The sequence below is a fragment of the Rhynchophorus ferrugineus genome, unplaced genomic scaffold (genome assembly GCF_030347505.1).
Source record: "Rhynchophorus ferrugineus isolate W39M unplaced genomic scaffold, kcgeb_rfMv2 rfM8, whole genome shotgun sequence".
Lineage (NCBI taxonomy): Eukaryota > Metazoa > Arthropoda > Insecta > Coleoptera > Curculionidae > Rhynchophorus > Rhynchophorus ferrugineus.
In genome coordinates, this window is record NW_027472587.1 from 25,757,676 (window position 1) to 25,783,947 (window position 26,272).

The 26,272-nt window shown below is 32.1% G+C and overlaps 1 protein-coding gene and 2 non-coding genes across 3 annotated transcripts; 2 read left to right on the forward strand and 1 right to left on the reverse strand.

Moving 5' to 3' along the window:
- Positions 1–1,774: 1,774 nt before the first annotated feature.
- IntS9 (integrator complex subunit 9) lies at positions 1,775–10,053 on the reverse strand. Its single transcript, XM_076412388.1, has 12 exons — positions 9,900–10,053; positions 9,628–9,819; positions 9,371–9,573; positions 9,112–9,313; positions 8,805–9,051; positions 8,423–8,628; positions 4,961–5,068; positions 4,808–4,910; positions 4,502–4,746; positions 2,181–2,333; positions 1,970–2,122; positions 1,775–1,916 (listed from the first exon to the last, which is right to left on the reverse strand). The coding sequence occupies exons 1-12, from the start codon at positions 9,906–9,908 to the stop codon at positions 1,797–1,799; spliced, it is 1,941 nt and encodes a 646-aa protein (XP_076268503.1). The 5' UTR covers positions 9,909–10,053; the 3' UTR covers positions 1,775–1,796.
- An 8,379-nt stretch (positions 10,054–18,432) lies between these two features.
- Positions 18,433–18,624, forward strand: LOC143201803 (U2 spliceosomal RNA). The gene has a single exon (XR_013007011.1). It is a non-coding gene; the product is annotated as a U2 spliceosomal RNA (small nuclear RNA).
- Positions 18,625–21,884: 3,260 nt separating this feature from the next.
- On the forward strand, positions 21,885–22,076 carry LOC143201806 (U2 spliceosomal RNA). The gene has a single exon (XR_013007014.1). It is a non-coding gene; the product is annotated as a U2 spliceosomal RNA (small nuclear RNA).
- Positions 22,077–26,272: the final 4,196 nt, after the last annotated feature.

A 26,272-nucleotide genomic window follows, 5' to 3' on the forward strand; every position in this document is an offset into this window, starting at 1 on the left:
ACCCCATAGGTCCAGAATGGCTTTATAATTCTCTTATAAATCAACCTCTTTGATTTTAGATCAAGTTGAGAGTATCTTCCGACTAACCAGTATAGTTGTTTTATTTTGGTTCTAATGTGTTTTGCTTTTTGTCTAACGTGATGTTTGTTCTGAAAAATGTGTATCTTATTTTTATTACTTTTCGTGGAACATCCTCATAGATGGCTGAATTCCATAGGTCTATATTAGTTTTAAAATTTTGTTATACAACAGCAACTTATTGAAGTTAACCACTACTTTTTTTATGATTCAAAAACATTTGTATAAAATGTGTAGCTTCGTAGATTGTAGCTTATGCTATTTGTAAATGAAGTAATTATTCACGCAGTTGATATTATTTTAATTTGAATCAAATAAAAACCATCGACAATTTATTAATAATTAAAAATTTTCAAAAAACTGTTACAATGTGGCCGCGTGCTATTATTACGCAACATCACTACATAGTATAAAACAAAGTCGCCTTTTCTGTCCCTATATCCCTATGTGGGCTTAAATCTTTAAAACTACGCAACGGATTTTGATGCGATTTTTTTCAATAGATAGAGTGATTCAAGAGGAAGGTTTATATGTATAATACATGCATAATATTCTAAGGCAACATTGCTAATTTTAGAGGTTTCTAACGTGATGTCCTAAATTAACCTATTTTTTTAGGCTTATTTAGCAATTAGCAAAAACGCTGCCTAACCCTACGAGTTAGATCAAATTAATGTACTACAGTATTGTACACCATAAAAAGGTCTACAAAAAAGTCCGCGATGGTATATGTTTATCTTTTAGGGATAACCCACATTAACCATTTTTATTGTTTACTTTTTACGTGAGAAAATGGCTTATTTACGAAGCTATTTTAAGCAATACGGCATTAATCCTTATCGAATTAAGTACCTTAAATACAGTGTGCAATTAATATAGATCAATATGGTTCCTTACAGCATGTAAATTAAACAAATATTTTCGGAGATATTACAAATTTAAAATTTGCGTTTAAAAATGTGTAATGTAATAAAAATTGTATGAATTTAGATATTCCAAAGATAGCAGGAAATCTTCATAGTAAGTATAGGGGAAGAGGAATTGTTTTACTCCAAATTTAATGCGTGCAGGCCAAGGGCAGTAATGAATGAACCAAAAATACTGGATCGATTTTAATCATGTTTTCATTGAGTGACATAGGCATATATATTTTATGCCCGTGCAAAGTCGGAGCTGGCCGCTATGTTTTTATATACAACGTTCATATTTTTTCTGTAGTGTATTTAATTTAGTATCAGCATTGCACCCGTGGGAAGCCGAGACGGGTCGCTAGTAACTAATAACATATAGTAATTTCTTTGCAACTGTACGTATTTTGTAAGACCTATTTCATTTTTCAAAGCCCTTTTAAAAGAGTAATATTTCAAATACTATACTGATTTGCACACACTTTCGCTTTCCAAGACTTATAGTTTCTATTCAAAAAGATTAAACTGGTGAAACCTTAACATTCTCAAATGGAAATATAAGCGCCACATAATCATCTAAAAATTTGGTTTCTATAATTTACTATATATTGCACACTAGTTTTACAATATTTTTTACATTTATACTCTATACTTTTTATTTAAACTGTTTGAGAAAAAAATTGTTTTGTCTGCTTTTGCAACCGGTAACATTAATTTTGTTGGCATTCATATTTCTTATCTTTAAAAATGTTTTAAGGTAATAATAATCAACATAGTTAAACGCAAAGTATAAAATAAAAATTTATTCTCTTAAAATTTCCTTAAACACTGCATCACAATATCCCTTAACTTTGTCCTCAATTGTTCGTCACCATTGCAAACCACGTGTGTGCTGTTATCTTCCAACTGGATCAAAGCATCTTCATCTTGCTGCAACAGAAAACAACTGAGCACTACGAATAACGCGAGAAGGAGAAACTTACGAGATGTATTACGACAACGTTGCCCCCTAATGATTCTACCTTGGCGTCAGTGATACCCTCTTGAAACAGTTTCTGTTTAAATTCGTTTATATTAACCGAACCCCATTCATACTTAACATTCTTGTTTAATAGTTTTTGATCTTTCGAAACGTCCTAGAAAAAATGTGTATTTAATAAGAGTGCACAATCTACATGACAAAATAAGACATACCTTTATATTATGTACATTATCTTTCACATTTAAAGTTCCAGTTATAGTTGACAGACTAACACCTGGTTTGATTTCAATGGGGACGATGTTTTTAGCTATGTCAGTTCCTATAAAGATCTGGCCTTGTTTTCTTTTTAAGGGTAAATTTACAACCTATAACATGATATATCGTAACGGATAGTTTTTAAAATAATTCAACAACTTGTCTTAAAACATTAATAAGTACATTTCATAGTTAACTCATCTGATTGCTGATGTTCATTTTTTATTTTTAACTGCATTTAAGAATTTGATTAAGTTTTTATCCAAGAAAACCAGAATCAGAAAGCCTAACCTCCAACTCTAGTTATTTTCAGTTGGTAAATGTTAAATCATGTATATTAATCAGATACAACACGAGCAGATAAGAAAAGACTTCTTATCTCATGTGCATAGAGAAAACCGAGAAATAAATCCCTATTATTAATGAAAAATGAAACAAATAAAAATAGTCTGATATATTAGAACAGAAAAAATAATTTCAATTTTTTCTATATTAAAAGATGAATCAGATGGCTGTAGAGTCACATATCTCTAGTAATCATTACTTAATAAAGAATCGAAAGTTAGGTGATGCTCGTTGGTTTACTCGTTTTCGTTCGGGAATTTTTGATATTAAAGATGAACCTCGCACTGGCCAGCCAATCATGGAATAAGTTGATAGGATTCTTAAAAATATCGAGGCAAACTGACATATTTCATCTAAGATCTAAGACACTAAGACTGGGAATCAAAATAAACTAATTAATTAAAAATAAAACCACTAAAATAAAACGAAATCGAGCCATTTCTGAAAGGAATGATTACAGGCGATGAAAAGGGAATAACGTAAAATTGTGGTGGAAAGTCGGAAAAACTTCAGAAATAGTTATAAAAGCCCGTATTAAGAGCAATTAAACAACAGGACAACGTTAGAATATACACATCTTTAAAAATGCAGCACAAAAAAACAGTAATTTTTGTTGCAACCACCATAACTACCATCTTGGTCCATAACCCAGACCTTGTCACATTTGACTCGGGTTTGTTCCGGTCTCTGCCATTTGACCGATAATAGGTCATGAATAAAAATGACATATTATCATTGATTCGATATTCTAAATTAAAATTAACACATTTGTTTAAAAATATAAAAAACCGATATTATGTTTCACTAGCCCGTTATTATTTATTTAGCAAAATTGGCTCAAAATAATAAAAATAATTCCATAATAAAAAATAAATGAACTTGAACTTATTACCACAATGCGCTGAATAAATATTAACACATATTAAACACGAAAAAGAGTTTATGAACAGCGACAATTCAATAATCTACGTAAATTGATATATACAGAATGAAGAAACAGAATAATAAGCTGAATGGTAACCTGAAAGGTGCTATAAAGAAGACAGGTAAAATTTATAATATGAACAAATAACTAAAATCAGAATTTTCTCCAACCAGAACCGTTATCTATATCAGTATCAATTTGTTGTTGAAAATAAATATCAACAAACATTGAACTTAGGTTTATGGTTTTAGGAACGTGGTTTTACAGTATGGCTTACAATGAACAGATAATCTAAGGTTGAAAGTAAAATATTATCAGATTATAGCAATTAGTGAACTCTATAATAAATGGAAGTTTTGAGAACATATAACTACTACTCCAAAGTATGAATAAATTAAATCAAAATTATAGAGACAATAGCCATAAATAAATCTGAAATAAAACATAAATGAAAACCTTATTTATAACCTGTGATAACATACAGTATTTCCAGAATCAAGTAAGCTGCAAAGCATTCTTTATTATTTCTTGGGCTTTGACACTTCTACCAATCCTTCTGTATGGATTAGATACTCAAACTCTAACAACAGTAAACTCAAAGTGTTTTTCTTCAAGATCATCACAAACCCGAAGTTATTTAATGAATATTCTATGCATATTTGTAGTAAAGGATCTCAAGACACAAACTACAACGTGTTTAGAATGTTCTTCACATATTTCTGTAGTAAATTCAGGTATATAAATACTGATCTGATCAGAAGTCAATGAAATAGTGAAAGTACTAATAGTAATTAAGTGAAATAGTGAAAGTAATAATAAAATAGTGTAAGATCAATTGCAATGTATAGTAAAGGCCTGATTAATGAAAAATTAATGATAATGATGATAGGGAAAAGAGAAGAACTACAGACATATATATTTGAAACCATATTAAAACCCACTGTTTTTCTTATATTTGAAAAAAAGATTAACCTATACTATTTTATTCTGCAAAATAGTGATACTAACCTCGCCCCATTTATACGGAATTAAATTCACATCAGGATTGGCGTGAATAACTAATTCAGTTAAATTTGGTGCTGATATTGGAGGTTTGGTATAGCATTCAGGCACTACCAGAGTGGAAGGTTTCAGGTCCTTTATCAATTTATTTGCTTGTGTAAAATTGAGAGAGGTATCGATAGCGCAGTGAGCAATCTTCATTTGCAAAGGCTGATACGGCGCTAAAGCTTCGATATAGTCATAGTCAGGTTCTAAAACAAAAGACGAAATATTAGCCATTCAAATAAAGGAACACAATAAGCTAATACATACCGGTAAAAACTATACAGTTTCTGGGATTGTTACCCCACAATTCGATAAACTGAACGACATCACCAAATCGAAGACTCGGATGACCACAAAACACCACGCAAGGCTAAAATTGACCTATTAGTTTATAAAATGACGTTATGCGTGTGAAATTACCTCCTGAAAATCTGTACTAAACCCCTCTGAATAAATATGCTTGAAGTGTTTTAACTTTGAACTTTTCACCAGCATGGCGTGAGGAAATGGCTCATCAGGTACATATACCTAAACAAAAACGAAAATGTTAAAAGCCAATTCTAGAGATATATGCATGTTACCATAATGTTAGTAAAATATAGTATAATAAATATATTTATAATTTTTGTTTTACTTAAGAGTTCGTTTGCAGCACAAGAGGCAATATTAGAGACAAAAAACTTCCAAATGCAACTCCAACTTCCCCTGGCGGAGGATGCTAAATATATTGGCATATATATACATAGACCAATACCTAATTTAGAGGGTCTCCAAACTTGCCGAAAAAGCGATATTATTCACTCAACAGTTTCACTGCCAAACACTGAAGCCTTCATCAAGCTATCCGCGTCGCAGGACCATTCAACTTTTCGTAAAGATCGTAAAGCTAGAGCTATCTTTCTAGGTGTATCCAAAGCTTTCGACTAAACCTGCCATAACGGTCTAATCTAATCTTCAAAGTCAAAAACCTAGATATACCGGATGATCTAATATCCCTAATTCATTCATATTTGGAAAATAGGTCTTTTGAAGTAAAGATAACTCAGTCTCCACTCGGAAGCAAATCTCCACAGAAGTACCACAAGGTTCTCCATTACCCCGCCCATATTCAATTTGTACATGGCGACTTCACACTGCCTAAGCAATCAAATACGGCATTACATGCAGACGACACAGCGTTTCTCACCACCATATACTGTAACGACGCCATTCGTAACAAACTTCAACCCCAACTCAACCAGGCGATCGCGTAGTACAAGTTCTGGCGACTACAGATTAACCCAAGTAACTCAGGCTATTCTGTTCCATCGTCGAAAGGAGTTCCTGGCATATCGCCTTCAATTCGACAAAGTTCATATCCATTGGCTCGAGAAAGTGTCATACCTCGGTCTTCAATTCGACCGAAGGTTCCAACAAATTCAACACGCAATCTGCAGAGGCAATAGCATGTATAGCCGCCTCTTATATTCAAACTACTCTGCAGAAAAAGCAAACTCCCAGTCTCACAGAAAGCAACGCTGAATAAAATGCTGGTTCAGCCAGTCTGTCTCTATGGAGTACAGATGTGGTACAAGTACGTCTCTGAGAGACTGCACTACTCCAACTGTTTTAATCCAAAAAAGTCTGCGCGTTACCCAATGCCTCATGGTTTTTTAGGAACGTGAACACCCATCTCAAACCAGACGTCCCATTCATGAAAAGCTTCACGAACATGCTCAGTGTGAGGTTGTCTCTTGATACCTTGCAACATGATAATCAGTTGATTAAAGCTCTACCTCTCTACTCATCACTCGCGGTAGGTCGAAATATCGCAAACACGAAGCGACATCAGCAAAAAACCAACTGGTTCTAGCCGGTCACTATGACTACATAAAAAAATCATTTATAGAAAACAGTGTCACAACCTGGACTTAAACTAAGCCAAATGTATTGGCTTATTGAACGCATATCAAAGTTATTCACTTAGTTGTATGGAATCCAATTATGAAGTGCTGCATAGCTTATTAGCACAACATAGTTATTATTCATAGATTCCAAAATAGGTCGTGTGCCAATGTCGATGCACCATTCTATGTGACTAATGAAATAATCACAAGAGTAATTCAAAGAGTTTATGTAAAATACCATCATACTATATACCATCAGAACTGATTAATGAACAAATACAGACTGTAGAATAAGATATCACTTACTGAAGTGATTTCCTACATGTAACGTTTGTTGTTATTGATTGTTGTCACTAATATCACCATAGTGCTCGATTCAGTTTATCTAAAATAACTTTTGAGTTGAGTAGATTGTTAATGAATTAAACAAACCAATTTAGCTCTACGATGAATAACATAATACTACCTAAAAGTATATGAGTAAAAGGCTATTATTTATTATTGATGTTCACAATCTTGCATGTTGCTATTTGTAAATATTAGCGTTTAAAAATGTATTTTTGAATCCCAAAATTTATCAAAACTCGCAAAATCATCACATCATATATCTGCAAAAAATTCTTTTCAGTTTGAGTAAAGGCAATGACAGATTCTGCTTTTCAGAGATTAATGGTCTCTCGAATTATCCTTTTCAAATGAGTAACACTGACCTTATTCATTATTGTAGCTTCAGCTTGTACTTATCATCATAATGTTATCGTTTTTGGTTTGCTTTCATAAGCTTCTAGATTTTTGTCGCCCTGCTGCTATTATATCTTTGTAGGCATGTATGTATTAGCTTAAGTAATAAAAGCCTTGAACGAAATACAACCAAACACAAAACAAACAGTTCCAATATTGTTTATTCTACATAATAAAAATGCACCAGGTACCACCGCAAACTTCTGATATATTAATTATGTAATTTCCACGATTTTGTATTAAAGTAAGTTGTCCTACTAGATATTTTTATTAATGATTAAAAACAGACGTGGATTCTACACTACTGTAAGTGCAGTTAAAATCATCAAAATTTAAAGATGACTCATGATAACAAAAGCCGTACTGTGAACTATTTAAACAAAATTATTAACAAAAATATGACAAACATTTCTACAGCGTGTTATTATTTTATGTATAACGTCGTTCAAATATTCGCTGCGGATTTTAACGATGGCAGGCATTCGAGTGGTTGGATTTTCAATAATTCTGCTGTATTTATCTGGCTGAATTTGAGCGATGGTCGGGATTACGATAACTTTAAGTGTATCGGTAATTTTTGACCTATTGGCGTATATGTATGACTTCAGAAAACCACACAAGAAAAAGTCTAGAGTAAACAAATCACACAATCTTAGTGATCAATTCACTTCAACTCTGTGTGACGTTCATTCATGCAAAAACACGTCTTGTTTCGAAAGAGTTAAATGAACGCTCATTTTGCTAATAGACAAAACTTTATTTGAACGTGTGACTCAATTATTTTACACACAGTAGCTTGACATGAGCCAATATATTAAACAGATGCCGCCAAAGAACATGGATGCCACAGGCTAAAAACATGAATCTATCTTTATTAAACAACGTCATACTGTAAGGTATATTGGTTGTTGTCCGAATGCTAAGAGAGAAATGATTCCTTGTTTCAGAAGCTCATTATTCGGATGCAGCAACTAGATGTAAACTTAATTTATAATTTTGTTCGCTGCTTTGAGTATCGCCACCATAGCACAATTTAGATGGACAATTTTGTAATCAGTCTAGAATATATCATTGACAACTGTTGTATAATTAATGACCTTTTAGTGAACTTATAATATGTTAAGAATTTATACTTAACAATATATAGCTTAAAAAATTAAATAAAGCAACAACCACAACATTAAAATGTTAATTACCCCTTTTGTATTTATATAGTACTTACCATGATTAAGTAACTTAAATTTAATCAAAGTACCTTATTTTGTTTAGCAGAGCTTAGCCATTCAGCTAAAATGTTGGAATAAGCCAATGAAGTGTCTGCCACAGGTGATACGAAAAACATTGGGCAATTTGATACTCCCAATTCCTGCATTTTTACTGACAAACACTCAAACAAATCATACACTACTCCTGTTGGATAGCATGGTATTAAAACATTCCCTCCTCCTCTTAAAGTCAGTCCTAAAACAATTTTTCAATAAATGGGCATATAGTTCTAACATAAAGTGTAAAGAAGCTCGATTTAAGTTATTAATTAAAATGTTTAAGAAACCCTAATAAATCTTCTCAGAAAATATTCTAAATACAAAGTACTATATACAAATATAAGAAAAATGTTTGCACAAAGAGAACTTTACCTACAACAACACAGAGAACTCCTAACATAGAATCAGGATTACTAATAGGAGTCTGGGTCAAATCAGTCATAATCAATATATCTGCATTTTTCAGAGCATGATGGTCCATTGGTCTTGGGTGAGTTGTCAATGTACTTGATCCACTAAGGTAAACAATTTTCTCATATTCTGATGTTATAACCCAATTTGCTGATCCCAAACAAAACCCTGAACTAGCAGGAACTACTTGTAAAGCTCCATACACATCCTAAAATTATTATAAAACTCAAGACAATTCAAACAAAAAAAAATGACAGATTTTCCATACAATTTTTTCATTATATCCCACCATTTGAATTCTTGATAAGCTTGCATTTACACTATTCATGTTGTATATCTGCTTCCATGATTTTGGCATAAATGATTCGCTAATTGGATAAGGACATTTATGAACGAAATTTTTCCACTGTGTAGCAAAATTAGATTTGGGACATTGCTCGATATATATAACTAATTCTTCTAGTAAGAGTCTTAAATAATTTAATAATAATAAATACTTGTTTACACATTAAAAACATTAAACTGACCTTCCAATTTGTAAAGTAGGTTCTGTAGCATATACTCTACCTTGAAATCCAGTTGCTTCAGTTATAAAAGGTAATGCCATCATACATAAGTAGTTAGAAATTAATATAACATCAACTTGTGAAAAGTCAATTAACCTATCTAATGGTGGGCAAAACTCAGGTGGTGAATCTACAAATATTCTCTCACAATTTTCTTTAAGCTCCTGAAAATGTATCATTCTACAATACAGCTCTAACAACAAAATATTAGCAATTACCCCTTCCAAATCTGGATCTGAAACATCAGGTGGCATATAATTATTCAAATTCAAGAATTTATTTGATGGTACAAAAGAAAGAGGTAAAAAATTTAACACTGATTGCATAGATAGCCCACAATCTAACATTATGGTAATTTCTCGAAATGTAAGTATATGGCAGGGTTTATTTGGATCATTACTTAAACAATACTAAAACAAAAATATATATAAATTCCTAATTATAAATGAACTAAAATTATCTTTGTGCATTTATTTTAACTATTACCTACCAACTTCATTATGAAATTGATGTTTTATTAAAGCTTGTAGTAATTGTATTAAATGTTACGAATAAACATAAAAATAAACATAAACCAACAATATTATTATTTTAGGTTAAATGACTGTTGTTATTCTAGGTTAACTTAGATCATCTTCTTCTTTAAATTGATAGAATTAATTGACAAAGCACTGATACAGATATAAATCTAAGTTCACTTAGCAGACGTGACATTAGACTTCAAAATTTATAGATTTTTGATTTAATTTAGTTTTGTTCAATAACATTTATAGAAATCTATATTAAAACTTTTCTTAAGTTCATCAGTCATGGTGAGTTTATTATATCGTACTATTTTCCTTTTAATCATTTAAAAATTAAGCCAAAAGTGTATGTAATTCTAATCAGGTCTATTACGAATACGCCTCCTTTTCAATATTGTTTTCTTTACAGATTCGTTTCATCTTAATTCAAAATAGAGCAGGAAAAACTCGTCTAGCCAAGTGGTACATGAATTTTGATGATGACGAAAAACAAAAATTAATAGAAGAGGTACATGCTGTAGTCACAGTTAGGGATGCTAAACACACAAATTTTGTTGAGGTATTGTCTAGAGTAGACTCGAAACGATGTGACCTAATATTTTTATTTTTAGTTTCGAAATTTTAAAATCGTCTATCGTCGATATGCCGGATTATATTTCTGTATCTGTGTTGATGTAAATGACAACAATTTATGTTACCTTGAGGCAATCCACAATTTTGTAGAAGTTCTAAACGAATACTTTCACAATGTTTGTGAACTTGATCTGGTGTTTAACTTTTATAAAGTTTATACAGTAGTAGATGAAATGTTTCTTGCTGGAGAAATAAGGGAGACATCTCAAACTAAAGTTCTTAAACAACTGTTAATGTTAAATTCTCTCGAATAATGCTTCTTATTGTTTAAAAGTGTTGATGGCTATGTATGAATCTGTAAGTAATATTATAATTATTATTTTATTACTATAACAATGTATGATTTATTTAGAATGTTATGTAAAAATGCTCCTCAGTAAAAATATTGATTAAGTGATATTAATAGATATATAAAAATTGCTGTCGAGAAGATATACATATGTTAAAATACTGTATATAAGTGTAAACTGCAAAATTATTTAATATATTTAATTATGTTAGATTTGTAGCAAGAATGACAATGTGTGATCACCTTTTTTAACTTGTATCCAGTTCAATTTGTAAAGCCATTAAAAGGTAAGATGAACTAATTCCATTCATAGAATCGACTTAATTCATACTGTAGTTTGAGAATTTATGAGACCATGAAATCACACGTAGTTTAAATTGTTAATAAAATTATCATTATATAATGCAAATTATATTTTAGTGGCTACTTAGTAGTATCTCTCTATTGATTTATTTTATTATGAATGAAATTTATTGGCTTCTAATAATCTACAAAAACAACATTTTCCTGTTTATTATTTTGTTCAAAATCATACATTCCTAAGATTTGCTTTGGTTTAAGTACAGTACTTTTTTATTACATGTTAAAATAAAAGTGATAGTAAAACTATATTAAGTTTCTTTTTACTTAATTAATTATAGATCCTGCCAATTATGATCATCATGCTGTAAGTTTGTTTAAAAATTGTCTGGACCTTAGAATTTAGTGCCTAGAAGATGGGTTTATTGATTTTGGAACTACTCATTTATATAGCACTAAACAAACAGCTATTATAGATTAGGTTCAATGAATTATTATTTGAAATGTGTTTCTTTAGATCTCTGATTAATCGACATAATTCAAAGATTGATCAAAATAAATTACTTGAATGAAGGTACTCTTGAGTTAAAAGTATGTTTGTTATGTATAAAAATAAACTACCTAAATATGCAGACAAAATAATAATTACTGAACATTTATTAAAGACTTAAAAATATAAATAAAGGTTTAATGCAAAAGAAACAATTCGCTATGGGTAAACCTTTCATCATCTTAATATTTGGAGGTTTCGATCTTATTGTACGAAATTAATATTGAAGTTAGACACAAGACGTGAAAATAGCAATATCAGAAAAACGGACCAATTCGATGAGAGCATTTTTTGAACGTGGAATAAATATAACAAGTTATGCTTACTTCTCTTGTTAGACAAATAGAAGTTTTGTTTCCCTTCAGTTATGCTTACTTCTCTTGTTAAACAAATGAAAGTTTTGTTTCCCTTCAGTAACTCCAAATTATTGCTATATTTATTCCACGTTCAAAAAATGCTCTCATCTGCTACTGTCCTATCAACCACAATACTAGTAGTTGAATCATATGGAAGAGAATCTAATTGTTCAGGCCTGCGATGTAATTGTTTGACTATCTTTTTGATATGCTTACTGATGATGAAGAGGAGTTTATAGGCGATTTTTATCTACATTCTGTTAATGCTGTAAAAGCCAATATAATTTTAATGAGAATTTGAGGAGGCTCTAAGGGTATGTAAACGCACTTTTTGAGTATGTCTAAGTTTACAGATAGGCTACAGTCATTTGTAAAGAAAAACATAAATCTCTGTGAATGTGGGAGAATAAGCGATTAGTTTTGGCAGTTTTGTTATAATAACACGGTGGTTCCAACCAGTCTTGAGTATAATAAACATCTGCGACCGAATAGCCTTTCCAGGCTTTATCATATTTTTGTTAATTAAAAAGCGAAGAATTATTGCGTTCACTAGTAGTAAGTACATTATCATAAAAATTATTGAAAACTGGATTTTTCAATAAGTAACCAAGATCTAGCCCACAGCGGTCACATACATACATAAAATATAGAGATTGTAACTTTATTTTATGGTATTATTATTTAACAGGAAGTTAGGAATGTTTTTTGAATTCCGATATTATATCTATCAGACGCGCTGATATATAAAATTAGGTGAATGTCAAATTATAAATATCTGAGGCTTTAATTTGAAATTATTTGTTGAGCGATATAGCATATATAGATGGAAGAAGGTATTATTTACATATGTTGACAGATTGAAACATATATAAGGCTTAAATATAATATTTAAGAGAGCTATTGAGGTATTAAAAATTAACAAATTAAATCAAATCCATGCGGATTAATATTTTCCAAGAACGCCTTTAAATATTACAATCGATAATGTATTATTGAGAATTTTAACACAGAATATAATAAACTTTATAATGTTGCTGTTTCAAACAGGAAATACGATAATTCAATTTCTATGAATACATTTTTTTAAGATGTTGGTCTGAGCGAAGATCTCCAATTATATTCATAATATATTATTGTTATTTTAATTAATACATTTATTAAATTATAAATTAATAGTCCGGTACTGATTGTAGTCTATTTGAAACCATTTAACGAGGCGTCGTAACCACTAAAATATTACAAAAACCTATATTTTGTTGCCATATAAATGTTGCAATTTTGTTTCCATTTTTTTTCAAGATAAACAAATAACTAACATAACGTTTCTTCCCGAATAACATATCAGCATTAATATTTTTAATAAATTAGTTTATACAACACTAGAGCACTCTCGAACTGATGAAGCACTAGAAAACTGGAAAATAACATTTTGAATAGAACAATATATAAAAATATCTATGTCAATAAATCAGAGGGTAATGAAGTAACGATAACTTACGTTTTAAGAGGTCAGATTATGACTATTGCTTGTACACAAAAGATAAGTGATGTTAAAAGTTGATAACTTACTTACTATTTTTTTGATTAAAATATTTGAACATAAAGAGAAGCAATCATATTTAATAAAATATGACTTTATTAAAGAACTATGTCAAAATAGTTAATTGTTCAATATGTTTATGAGGTGATTGTGCGGACTTGTTCAATCTGATTGACCTGCAGCCTCCAGAATCTGAGCCATTTGATTGTGTCGTTTAACTAAAGCTGCAGTTGTTTTCTTATGGATGACAACTGTGGGCTGACTCAATTATGCGCGGTATGATCTGCGAACAGGGGTGTCTGCACATTATTTCCCATCAGAAGGTCAGCCATGTAGAGATTGATCAGGACCGGGGCCAGGGGGCACACTACAGGACCCCGGCCTTTAATTCAATTTTGGCTGATAAGTATCCATCAATCTTGACTTGAAACGTCCTGTTCCCCAGGTAGGATTTGATGAATGCGACTGGATTAGGTTTTATCTCCCAGTATAATTGCTTTTGAGATCAGGCCTTGCAGAGCGTGTCAAATCTTACTAAAGGTCTTGGTAAAGTCCAGAAAATCTACATTCACTTTCTTTTTGATCTGGAACGCGTTATGAATATGCCTGTCGAGTTTGGTTGGTTAGTGCACTGAGGAATATTGGATCTGAAACTGATCGTTTGGTAGAACATTTTGATCCTTGAAAAAGACTGCAACACTGCAGGAGAGCATGGAGAATCTCTCTTACAAAAATATATACTCGCCTATTCGTTTGCTGGGGATAATTTCGCCCTTTTTTGGGATTACAATAATATGGGAGTATATATAATAATACATAATAAGTATTGTAATCCTAAGGTGGTTTTGATCATGTTTGATACTCCACTAGTTATTTGTTATGGAAATTTTTAAGCTGAATGACAGTGATGCCATCAGGACCATGCGGTTTTTTACGTGGTAAAATTTTATTATACTTGCCATAATTTTTTGAGAAACTAAATGATTGTTTATCAATATGGAATCGAAAGGGGTTGAATTATGCTACCGATAATTCCGGACCCCATGTTCTAGTTTTCTAGGGTTTCATTGGTCCTTGAGTGCTCTAGTGCTCCATAAATGGTGTAATGCTTTGGCCGGTTTTTCCTTAGGCTTATGGAGAGTATCCAGGGCGTAGCGTAGCGCATCGTATCGAGATCTTAGAGCAGCGTATTCCAATGTCCTTCTCTCCATTCACTTAGCGCGTGTTTTGCTTCTCTGACCACTCGACTGGCGATTTTCTTGTTCTTCGGGTGGTATGTCACGCTATCTCTTCTGTGCAGTATATTTTTAATCCTTTAATCCAGTTCTTCTAAAACACGCGTCAAATTTGTATTCGGAGCAAATTTTACTTCGACAGTGTTATTTTAAGTTTATCCTTGACTTGAGCCTATCGAGCAATATTTGGAATAAGTCCAGTCTGTAGCAGTATATCCTATAATTTTTTCCGTGTTCAAAAAGTTCTTTTGCTGTCAACTTGTTCGACTAATGTTTGGCTAATTAGGAGAATTACTGGAAGATGATCAGAGTCTAGCTCGTCAGGGACAGGATGTTTATAGGTCGACTGAATTCCTGTGTGAGGAAGAAGCCAATAAGGGTTGGTTGGTTGCGACTATCTGTATAGTGAGTGCAACAACTTTGATTCACTGAGGTAAGCTGAATCGAATTGTTCTGAACCTTAACTATAATAGACGTTGCTTCTAGGCTTTACAGAATAATGGGGGTGGAACAATAACAAGTCATTTGAAAAGTTCCCGGCCTACCATAGTAAAACACATTTTTTTGGCAAAATAATTTTTTTATTCCACATAATTCGTTTCTAGGGTATAGCGACCCTTCAACTTTTCGATACCATTTTTGTTGTACGATTTGTTCTTTGCTTCAAAATAGGCCTCAGTTTCGGCGATGACCTCTTCATTCGACGAAAATTTCTTCCCAGCGGGCATTCTTTTGAGATCTGAGAACAGGAAATAATCACTGGGGGGCCAGATCTGGAGAATACGGTGGATGAGGAAGCAATTCGAAGCCCAATTCATGGATTTTTGTCATCGTTTTCACTGACTTGTGACTCTGCCGTTTCCGGCGATTTCGTCCTTCAAACGGTCCAATAACGTTATGTAATAGTCGCCGTTGATGGTCCTTCCTTTTCAAGGTAGTCAATGAAAATTATTCCGTGCGAATCCAAAAATACAGACGCCATAACCTTGCCAGCTGACTTGACACGACTTCCCACGCTTTGGAGCGGGTTCATCGTGTGCAGTCCCCTCGAATGACTGTCGATTAGACTTCGGAGTGAAATGACGGAGCCGTGTTTCATCCATTGTCATATATCGATGCAAAAACTCGGGTTTATTACGTTTGATCATCTTCAAACACTGCTCCGAATCATCAATTCGTCGTTGTTTTTGGTCAAAACTAAGCTCGCGCGGCACCCACTTTGCACAGAGGTTTCTCATACCTAAATATTCGTGAATGATATAATGTACACGTTCAGTTGATTTCTTTAAAGTGTCTGCTATTTCATTCAATTTCAATTTACGGTCATTCAAAATAATTTTGTGGATTTTTTAAATGTTTTCGTCCGTAACAACCTCTTTTGGGCGTCCACTGCGTTCACTGTCTTCGGTGCTCATTTCACCACGTCTAAACTTTACATACCAATCCTTGATGGTTGATTTTCCTGGGGTAGTGTTCGGAAATTTGGTATTAAGCCAAGTCTTTGCTTCAACTGTATTTTTTCCCTTCAAAAAGCAATGTTTTACCAACACGCGAAATTCTTTTTTATCCATTTTTTTCACAATATCTTCACTCAAAATGCTATAATTCACAAACTAGTGATCCGACTGTTAAATATATGACTTCTCTCGATGGAAGAGCCAGTATAGAAAGGAGGTAGAAAAGTTAGTAGAGGGCGCTGTGACTTGTATCGAGTGGGTATAAATTACCAGGGATCAAAATAAAGTTTCTCTTTTGTTCCAAGGCCATAAGTGGTGTATTAATTCCGTCCCGTCCCGAATCGTCAGTGATTCGTAATACCGACAGCCGTCAAATTTATACATGCATCTTTTGAGGGTTAGGGCTAACTAAAAAACATATGGATTTAATTCTAGTAGCGTCATCTATGTCAGTCCGGAGACTTTTCAATTGACCTGTTATAGTGTTTGATAGTCCTTGTCAGCGTGATGGCTGTATCACCCACCTCCTGTGGTCTGATGATTCCTGATAATTGAGTAGTTGGAAATAGAAAACCTCTATGAAGGTTTAAGGAATATCTCTTGAATTAATCCTATGTCGATGTTATTTGAGTACGGTAGTGATGATAGCTTTGTTCGTTTGTTATCATGGATCTTAATTCCAGGACAACTCATAATAAAAATACATATGTCGTACAACACTCTTGATCCATTTCGTGGGCTTTTATTGCCAGATGTGATAAGTTGACATGTCCTAGGAACGTTGGAGTTCCATATCAGTTCATTTTTGAGGACTCAATGCTTCAAGTTAGTACCTTCTTTTTTGTGTTCAACTTTACCAGTTTTTCTAATGGTGAGTTTCTTCACAGAGTATTCCAGTTTGTTAAAGTAAATATTTCTTCTTTACTTAAAAAGAAGGAATCTGTGTTAAGTACAATAATGAAATGTTACTAGTTTCTAGGGACTTTAGAGTTATATAGTTGTCAGATATATATAATAATTATTCAAGAGAGAAACCACGGTGTTGTCGTTTGTTATTGTATATAGGTTAATTCATTAATTCATTTATATAGTCTTCAACTGTTTAGATAAGTGTATTAAATAAAGCTATTTGTTAAAACTAATCTCAGTATATCACCGTAATCAATCACCGTAAAATCTCAACACAGTTTTCGCTCTTTATTTTCATTCAATTTATTATTACCTTATTATGTTCTAATTATTTATATTTATATTTCCTATAATTTTTCAATTACTTTAAAGTATAAATATAACAATTTTATAAGTCAATAACTGATATCAAAATAATTATTAATCCACTGATCCCATTCAGTGGTTCCTGGTGGCTTTTGTCTTTTTCTTTGTGAGCATTGCACATTCCTCATAGGAATTATGAGAAGTGAGTGTAAAGCTTTATTTATTGATTTATTTTTTATTTTATTTTTACTTTAGCGAGGATTGTTAACCTTGGTGGTAGGATTTCGTGTGTCTCCTTTGATCTTAGTGCACGACCACTAAAGTTAGTGTTAGGGTAGAAGCTGATACGTCGCCTGTTTTATTATTTTATCTTAACATATTTATCATTGCCATCAGTTATCACTATTGTCTATTATTATATGTTATGATTATGTCTCACTGTGATTGTCTAAAATCGTTATTAATCATCATGATTATTCTGTTACTGTTATCGCTAACATTGTTGCACATTGTTACCTGTATTATTAGCAGTAGTATTAATTGTTAGTATCATTATTATCTGACATTAAAAGCATCTGTCTTGATAAGTACCTACACCCTCCCTATATTTCACATATATTATTAATTTCATAATTTTCAGAAAAAATAGGTAGCTCAGGTATGCTTTTCAATTTGTTTATTGGTAAGGTTGAGATAATTATATTAATGTATTTCTTGATTTATAAAAAATAACAAAAAAACAACGGTAATTTTAACAACCCGTTGCTACCTACTTGAAAGGTGACGTCATTTTTATTCAGGTAGGCTACTCTCCGATATGATACTATCATTTCGACCGCCACCAATAGAGGGAGAGCCTATCTACATTTTACCGTCTCAGTTCTCTGCCTTTAATATTTACTCCCTAAAATGTATTTGAGTGTTATCGCTTCTCGGCCTTTTGGCTAAGATCAAAGTGTAGTATCTGTTCTTATCAGCTTAATATCTGATACGCTCCGCATGCGGAGCCAGTATATTAAACTAATTTTTGGAATTTGATGGAAGGTTAGGGGCTTGCTCCGCTTCCGTCATGGGTTGGCCCAGCATTGCAGTACCGCAGGGATCGGCCCATGTAAAGTAATTCAAAATATAAAGCCTTATAATGATTTAGATTGTAAGTCGTAATAAAATTCTATATTTCACCTTTCATTTGTTCCACAAGTTTAGTTTCTTATCTTCTTTTTGTTCATAGGTCCACTTTGGCGTCCGGCTTTTGCCATGTTGTGATAAATAATATCTTTAGTATGGCAGATTTTGGAAAAGCTATTTTTAAGGATTGTTATTCTATAAAGGCAAAATAAGCTAATTTTGATGGATAAAATAATTCATTATTAACTGCTATTCAGTTAAATAAAATAGACATCAATTTTTAGGTGAAAAAATTGATTTAGAACCACATTAATATTGTTTTTATGTTTTATTTTGTGTAATTATATTTAGTTATTTTAAGCGACTTTTGTCAAGGAGGTTCAATATTCGTTTCTAATTTTTATGTATGTTCACCTAACCGGTTTCTCCGTTAATTGTAAACAGATTTTTGAATTTCTTTTATACGAATATTTATCTAAAATTATCAGATATTTGCGTATAATGTTATTGCTTAGCTGATGTGACGGAAGATACAATTCCTCAACGATTAGAATCTAGAGGGGCGCTATAGACAATTAATTGTATACTTTGAAGTTACTTAGGTAACTGCACCAGACCACTATACCCTTCCGGGGTTTTTGAGGAGTTCAGTGTAAAGGTATTAAGCTAAATGTGCATATATGATTTTGTAGTATTTTATAAGATTCATTATTCTGATATTTTCGAAAGTTAACAATAATATATGAAGGAAATCTGCAGCACTTTGTCGAAAGGAATGTTTCTATCTATACGGAAATTATTCGAATAGGGAATCACGCTTATTTAGAAACTTTACCGAAATAATTTAATAGATAGGTTTAAACTATATTGAAGATGATTTAGTTCTTCATTATTCAATTAGCTTGGAAATCTGAAGGTTGAGATAACATGATAATAATATTTTACTTAACTATACAAAATTGAGATTTTATTGGACTCAACATTTAAAAAAAAAATCGGTTTCATCAATGGCTGCTAAGATATTCTGTTCCTGTGATTTGCATACATAGAAAAAATAGAAATTTCACGGTATAGGCGACCTTGGGGAAATGTTTTGTTTAGTTCAATCAACTGTAGCCCTGCGATCGCAAATTGTGATTGGCAGTTTAAATTCCAGGTGCCGCCACTAACATGAAATGTGGTTGGTCGATCAAATTGTGTGAAATCAGCATTTTCTATGGGCGTCCATTTTTATGTTTGTTGTTTGTAGGTTATGGTTTTTGTTTAGATCACGAAATTTTCGTTTTACGTTGTGCATATTTTCTGTTTTACATTAATTATTTTGCGGTAATAATATAAAAATTGATGACAATACCTCAGTGTAGTAAAATATGTAGTGTACCGGGGTAAAATTCTACTACGGAAATTAGACATTGTTTCCCAAAGAATGATCTCGCTCCTTTCCAAAAATGGGTTGATCAAGTAAATAGTAGTAAGTTACCTGGATAAACCACAATGCAAATATATCAACGTCATGGTGTTTGTTATGGACATATTAGTGAAAAATTTAGAATTATCCTTCCTTCACGAACAGGTATTTGGGTAAATGCATATTCATCATTGGTTTTATCAGGTACATATAAAATTATCTATCTACTACATGTCTGTTTATATATTGTTTGTTTACAGAAATTCAAGAACTTATGAAGATGTTAGTAGTAATAAAATTCAATTAATCTACCAAGTTGTGCGTATGTTGTCAGTGTGATGTCTCTACATAAAGAAGTCTTACAAGAAGGTAATAATTAATATAACTGGATAATTGGTAGTAATAAATACTACTTTTAATTATAAAATATCCCTAAAATATTTGCAATACTTTAACTTTTTAGAACATTCAGTGTTCAATCATTTTATAGTAGATGAATTATATATTTAAATTTGATTGCCTTGTTAAGAAAATATTTGTTATGGTGCCATCAATTAAAAATTTAATTGCTACTTTTAGGGGATTTATTAACTTAAAGAAATCTTTTTTGTCTAAATTTACAAATAACTACATTTGTTTAACAAATCTTAACCAAGATTGCTTAAAGATTTTTGTTGGGTCTATTAGAGGTCATAGAGGTAGAAACAGCATCCTTCCCCTAGTATGTTCGAGAAATTTTTAAAAGGGCTCATCATTTCAATTTTTTCACATCATTCTCCCGGAGAAAATTGTGAAGAAGATGAACATGTTAGATAACTTATATTCTTTTTTAACGGGAGATCTAGTACCACTTGAGGTTGTTAAATCACCAGTTGAGTCTATATTTTCAGTTCCAGAGAATTTTGCTCTGAGGAAAACAAAAGTCTGATATTGTATTTTAGTCTTATTTCAGGCTATTTAACAAAACTTCTGAAAAAGAGACAACATGCAATATTTGTCTATATTTTATATTAAGTATTTCCACAGATTAAATACTCTAAAATCTAAATATTGTTAAAAAACACAAATTTTTAGTGTTTCGACTGTCCAATCCATAATGATTTTCAAGACAAAATTTTAAGTTATTCTGAGGTTTGATTGTATTTTTGGTTTAATGAAGTTAATGTAATATCAACAGGAAAGGATTTAAAGTTTACCTTCAATATATCAAGATAAGTTAGAACTCTAATAGATCCCATAAAATTGATGGCACTAAACATATATGGGAAGGCCTTATAGAAGAATTATAGATATTTTAATATTGCCTAGAATAGAGTTCATAATTGTTTTTTTTTGCTTTTTGTTTATATATATTTATATTATTTACACTTATGTATATTTGTATAGGATTTTATTTTAATAAATTAATTTTAAAATTTAAATTTGATTTTTATTTAAATACTATTGGCCAATAACTGTGACGTCACAAAATAATCAGGGGAAATGGCAGACCAATCAAAGCAAGGTATTTTCCTTACAGGTTTCTACATAACTATTTTAAACTAACCAATCAAATTCGCGTTGTCAGCGCCGCCAATGATTGGACTAAGCGAAACTTTGCCCCACTACTTACCATTGCAGTTGCACACCCCTGTTTGCATATTATTAATAATAGGTGGTAGGTGACCTCAATGCCAATTGCTTTCGGTAACACAGGGATCTAAAAATATCGGTGTGAATAGCAATGGTCAGGTATCATACATTCTTTTCAATGGAGTTTCATAGAGGGCTCATCCTTATGTATTTTACCGTGTCAGTTCCCTCCTTTTGATATATAGTCCTCTAAATGTATCTGAGGGCTATCGCTTCTCGGCCTTTTGGCTAAGATCAAAGTGTAGTATCTGTTCTTATCAGCTTAATATCTGATACGCTCCGCATGCGGAGCCAGTATATTAAACTGATTTTTGGAATTTGATGGAAGGTTAGGGGCTTGCTCCGCTTCCGTCCCGGGTTGGCCCAGCATTGCAGTACCGCAGGGATCGGCCCATTTTGATTAATTGAAACTAATCTTTGTGTTAATGTAATTATATAATTTATGGTATGTGAAAGTTTGAGACAATGAACATTTTACGGAAAAAAGTGGCGACTGTTAACAGCAAGAACAGAACGATACTGATGGTTTTAATTAGCGTTGAGATCTGTCCACTGAAAACGAGAACAAGATACATTATTCCATAAATATCTCGGGATTTAGCGCGTGCGCACTTTCCTGCATAGAATAAACCATAGAAAAGAATAAACTATATAGTCTTCCTTTTCTAATGGTGGTCATTCTTTGCGAGTCAATCGGTACAGTCGATGAAGTCGAAACAACAAAAAAATTTAGAATATTTAGCTTTAAGGTTACATTAATAATTCTATGGTAATAATAATTAAATTGTTGTATTATTCTTGGTGGTTTATTTTACGAATCACTTATGATTCGGGACGGGACGGAATTAATACACCACTTATGGCCTTGGAACAAAAGAGAAATTATATTTTGATCCCTGGTAATTTATACCTAATCGATACAAGTCACAGCACCCTCTACTAACTTTTCTTCCTCCTTTCTATACTGGCTCTTGTATCGAGACAAGTCATATATTTAACAGTTTAACATACATTGATTTTAAAATATGGACGAATCAAGCATCAATTTTATTTATAGTGTACTTATTCAACGACATCGACTGGTCATCAACATATGCCAAAATATAATGATAACAAGAACAGAGAAGAAAATGATTCTTGTTGTGTTGGAAGTAGTCAAGTCATTAAAGAGTTTTGTCCATCAAGAATAGTAGCAAAAATTTGGTAATAAAAACTGGTAATAATTAGACATTTATTTTCAACATAATATATTTTAGTATATATTTAAATTTTATTTTATAGGTAAGGTGTAGCTAGAATTTATTAAGAATGAAAGTCGAAGAATGTGAAATTCAGAGAATCAGAGAAGAATAAATTAGACACCATTTTGCTAAAATGTAAGAAAAGTGTAGTGATACTATGAAATAAATATATTTGCTAACAAAAGTAGACCTGGATCAAATAAACAAAATATAAAACTATCAACGACACCCTAATGATCTAATGCAAAGGAAAATATGATGCATTATTATATAAAAGTATAGGTAAATAAATTATTGTTTTGTAAAAATATATTGACTGAGATTTCTTTCATCTTAAAAGTACGAAAATCCATTCATTTTAGGCTAGTAAATTTAATGCTTATCGAAAGCTCAAGGCAGTCAATTCATTATTATATTGGGTTTGTGGATCAAGAATAGCCGCGATCATAGTTGATCATATTTGGAGATTTTTAGAAGAATTTCACTGCTTTCATATATAGTGGTGGTGGCTTATTCGTTTGGTTTTAACTATATTGGATTGGTTTGATCTAAATTATTTCGGTCTTTTTTATGGTAATGTTTATTTATATGATTCTTGGAGTTGTTCAAATATGTAAATTAATTTAAATATGGTGTTTTTATAAAAATAGAAAGTCATATAGAAATTATTTGTATTATTTCATTTTATTCAATAATTTTTTAAATAAAATGTGTTATTTCCAAAATGTTACCTTTATTATTTACCTCCTGAACCTATTTACCAGCTTATATATATTTTCGAGATTAAATCTAATAATCACGATTAAAAATATGTAAGTAAATAACGCTGTATGTATGCATGCGCTAGTTCCGGAGATATTTGTGGAGTAATGTGTCCTCCTGAAAATAGTCGAAACAGTCGATAGTCAAAAAATTGGTTACTGAAAATAATAATTAGTAGTTCAGTCAAATGCACGTTTCGAGAGTTTTTCTATCCATGATAACCAACGGAGATGTACGAATTTCTTCCCGTATTAATTTTGAAAAAGAAAAGAACTGAGACAATTGCTTAATTCTAAGTTCTTATAGATTTTAAATAATTTTAAATTGGCAAGTTGTGGCGTGAAAAATGGAATGGAATAGTGACGCCAAACATGTTTCATCTCATTTTAATATTTCGAAACTAACAATGATATAATATACTAAATTAATGGTTTATTTATATTTCATTCCAATGCGTGCGTACTAATGTTTTTTAAACCCTGTCATAAGTGAGTGGAGAAACAATTCATTCAATAAACTCGAATATCACACTTATCAGTTAAAAAGTGATAAGTGGTATAGAGTAGTCATTAGAGGATTACCGTCCACAACAGATCAGGACGATATTAAATCGGAATTACGGGCTTGCGGGCACGAAGTAGTGACCGTCACGCCTATAGCGAAAAAGACAACAAATGTAAATGGCGAAAAACAAATTAAAACTTTTCCGTTGTTCTACGTAGACATGACACAAAAGGAAAATAATAAAAATATATACGACATAAATTATTTACTAGACTGTAGGATAAAAGTGGAACCTCCGAAGAAAAATAATAATATACCACAATGCACAAACTGTCAAAATCTTGGACACACTAAACATTTTTGCAGTAGGGAACCAAGATGTGTGAAATGTGCCGGTAAACATCACATAACTCAGTGCAAAAAACAACGCAATAGTGTAGCGACATGCGTGTTGTGCAATGAAAAAGGTCACCCTGCCAATTATAAAGGATGTGCAGTATATAAAAAAAGAACTCCAGCCAAAGAAAATTACAGCAGAACAACGCTTAAGACAAATTGACAAAGTCAAAAACTCTGAAACAACATCTACCGTTGAAAATAAAAAAACCCATGAAACCGTAAGACCATCGATCAAAAATATAAACGTCAAAATATCAAATGATAAACAAATTGATACGAAACCGCAGAAAGCTGCGGCCAACGAGCCAACTATCGTCGACATGATGAAATTGCTCACAGAATTCCAGACCGAAATGAGACAGAAATTCAGTCAGTTAGCAGACAGGGTGGAAAAATTGGAGAAATCCGGATTGGGGAAATCTACCCAAAACAAGCTAAAGAGAAATCAAAATGAGTAATTCGTTTCTAAGGATTATAACTTGGAACGCAAACGGACTAAATCAAAGAGTCCGGGAACTAGAATTATTCTTAAAAACAAATAACATAGATATAGCTCTCATATCGGAAACACATTTTTCTAAAAAAAACTACATTAAAATACGGGGTTATGATGCTTACTGGACACTACACCCCAGTGAACGGGCTCGAGGCGGAACAGCTTTAATAATTAAACAAAATATACAACATTTCGAACAAGAAGAGATAAAAAATGAAGAAATACAAGCTACGATAAGTAGTATCGAAAAAAACGGGGCTGAAATAAATATTGGCGCTATATATTGTCCACCGAGACATAAAATGACACAACAACAATATAAAGATATCTTTTCAAAATTAGACCCACGGTTTATTATTGGTGGAGACTTTAATGTTAAACATACAGCTTGGGGTTCACGAATAATAACACCTGGAAAAGGAAAGGAATTACTCAAAGCCATTAACCTTACAAATTGTAATTATCATTCAGGGCGCGAACCCACTTACTGGCCCACAGACAGTAATAAAGTCCCAGACCTGCTGGATTTCTACATTACAAAAGCCATCTCATTAAATCAAATTACTACAGAAAGCTTGTGCGATCTAACATCTGATCACACTCCAGTATTGTTAACACTGGGCGCGACAATCCTAAGAAAAGCAAAAAAGCCTAATCTTACCAACAAATATACTGACTGGGACAAATTCAGATTAATACTGCAGGAACAAATCAGTTTAAAAGTAAGACTTAAAACTATAGATGATCTTGAGCAACAAACCAAACATATAACTGAACAAATTCGGTCAGCTGCAAAAGATGCTACCCCAATTGCAAGAGAGAAATCAGAATATGAAGTACTTTACCCCCTCGAAATTAGAGAAATGATAAAAGAAAGGCGAAAAGCTAGAAGAGTATGGCACAGAACCAGAAATGCTGCTGACAAAACCACGTTTAATAGAATTAGTAATCAGACAAATCAAAAGATCAAAGAATATAAACAGAATTGCTTTCAAAAGTATTTAAGTGAATTAAGCTCACAAGCAGACAAAGATTATTCGCTATGAAGAGGAACTCGAAGAATTAAAAGACCAATTATTCGAGTGCCGCCTATTAAAAATGATCGAAATGAATGGGTTAGACGCGACAATGAAAAAGTTGAATTGTTGAATATTTAGCTAACATTTTTCGGCCTAATGATATAGAATCTACCAT

Excerpts from the sequence above, each read along its gene's own strand:
- IntS9 (XM_076412388.1), bottom strand. Across the intron at positions 9,314-9,370 it reads CCTACTTTACAAATTGGAAG|ACTCTTACTAGAAGAATTAG; the intron begins GTCAGTTTAATG and ends AAATTATTTAAG. Across the intron at positions 1,917-1,969 it reads ACGTTGTCGTAATACATCTC|CAAGATGAAGATGCTTTGAT; the intron begins GTAAGTTTCTCC and ends TTTCTGTTGCAG.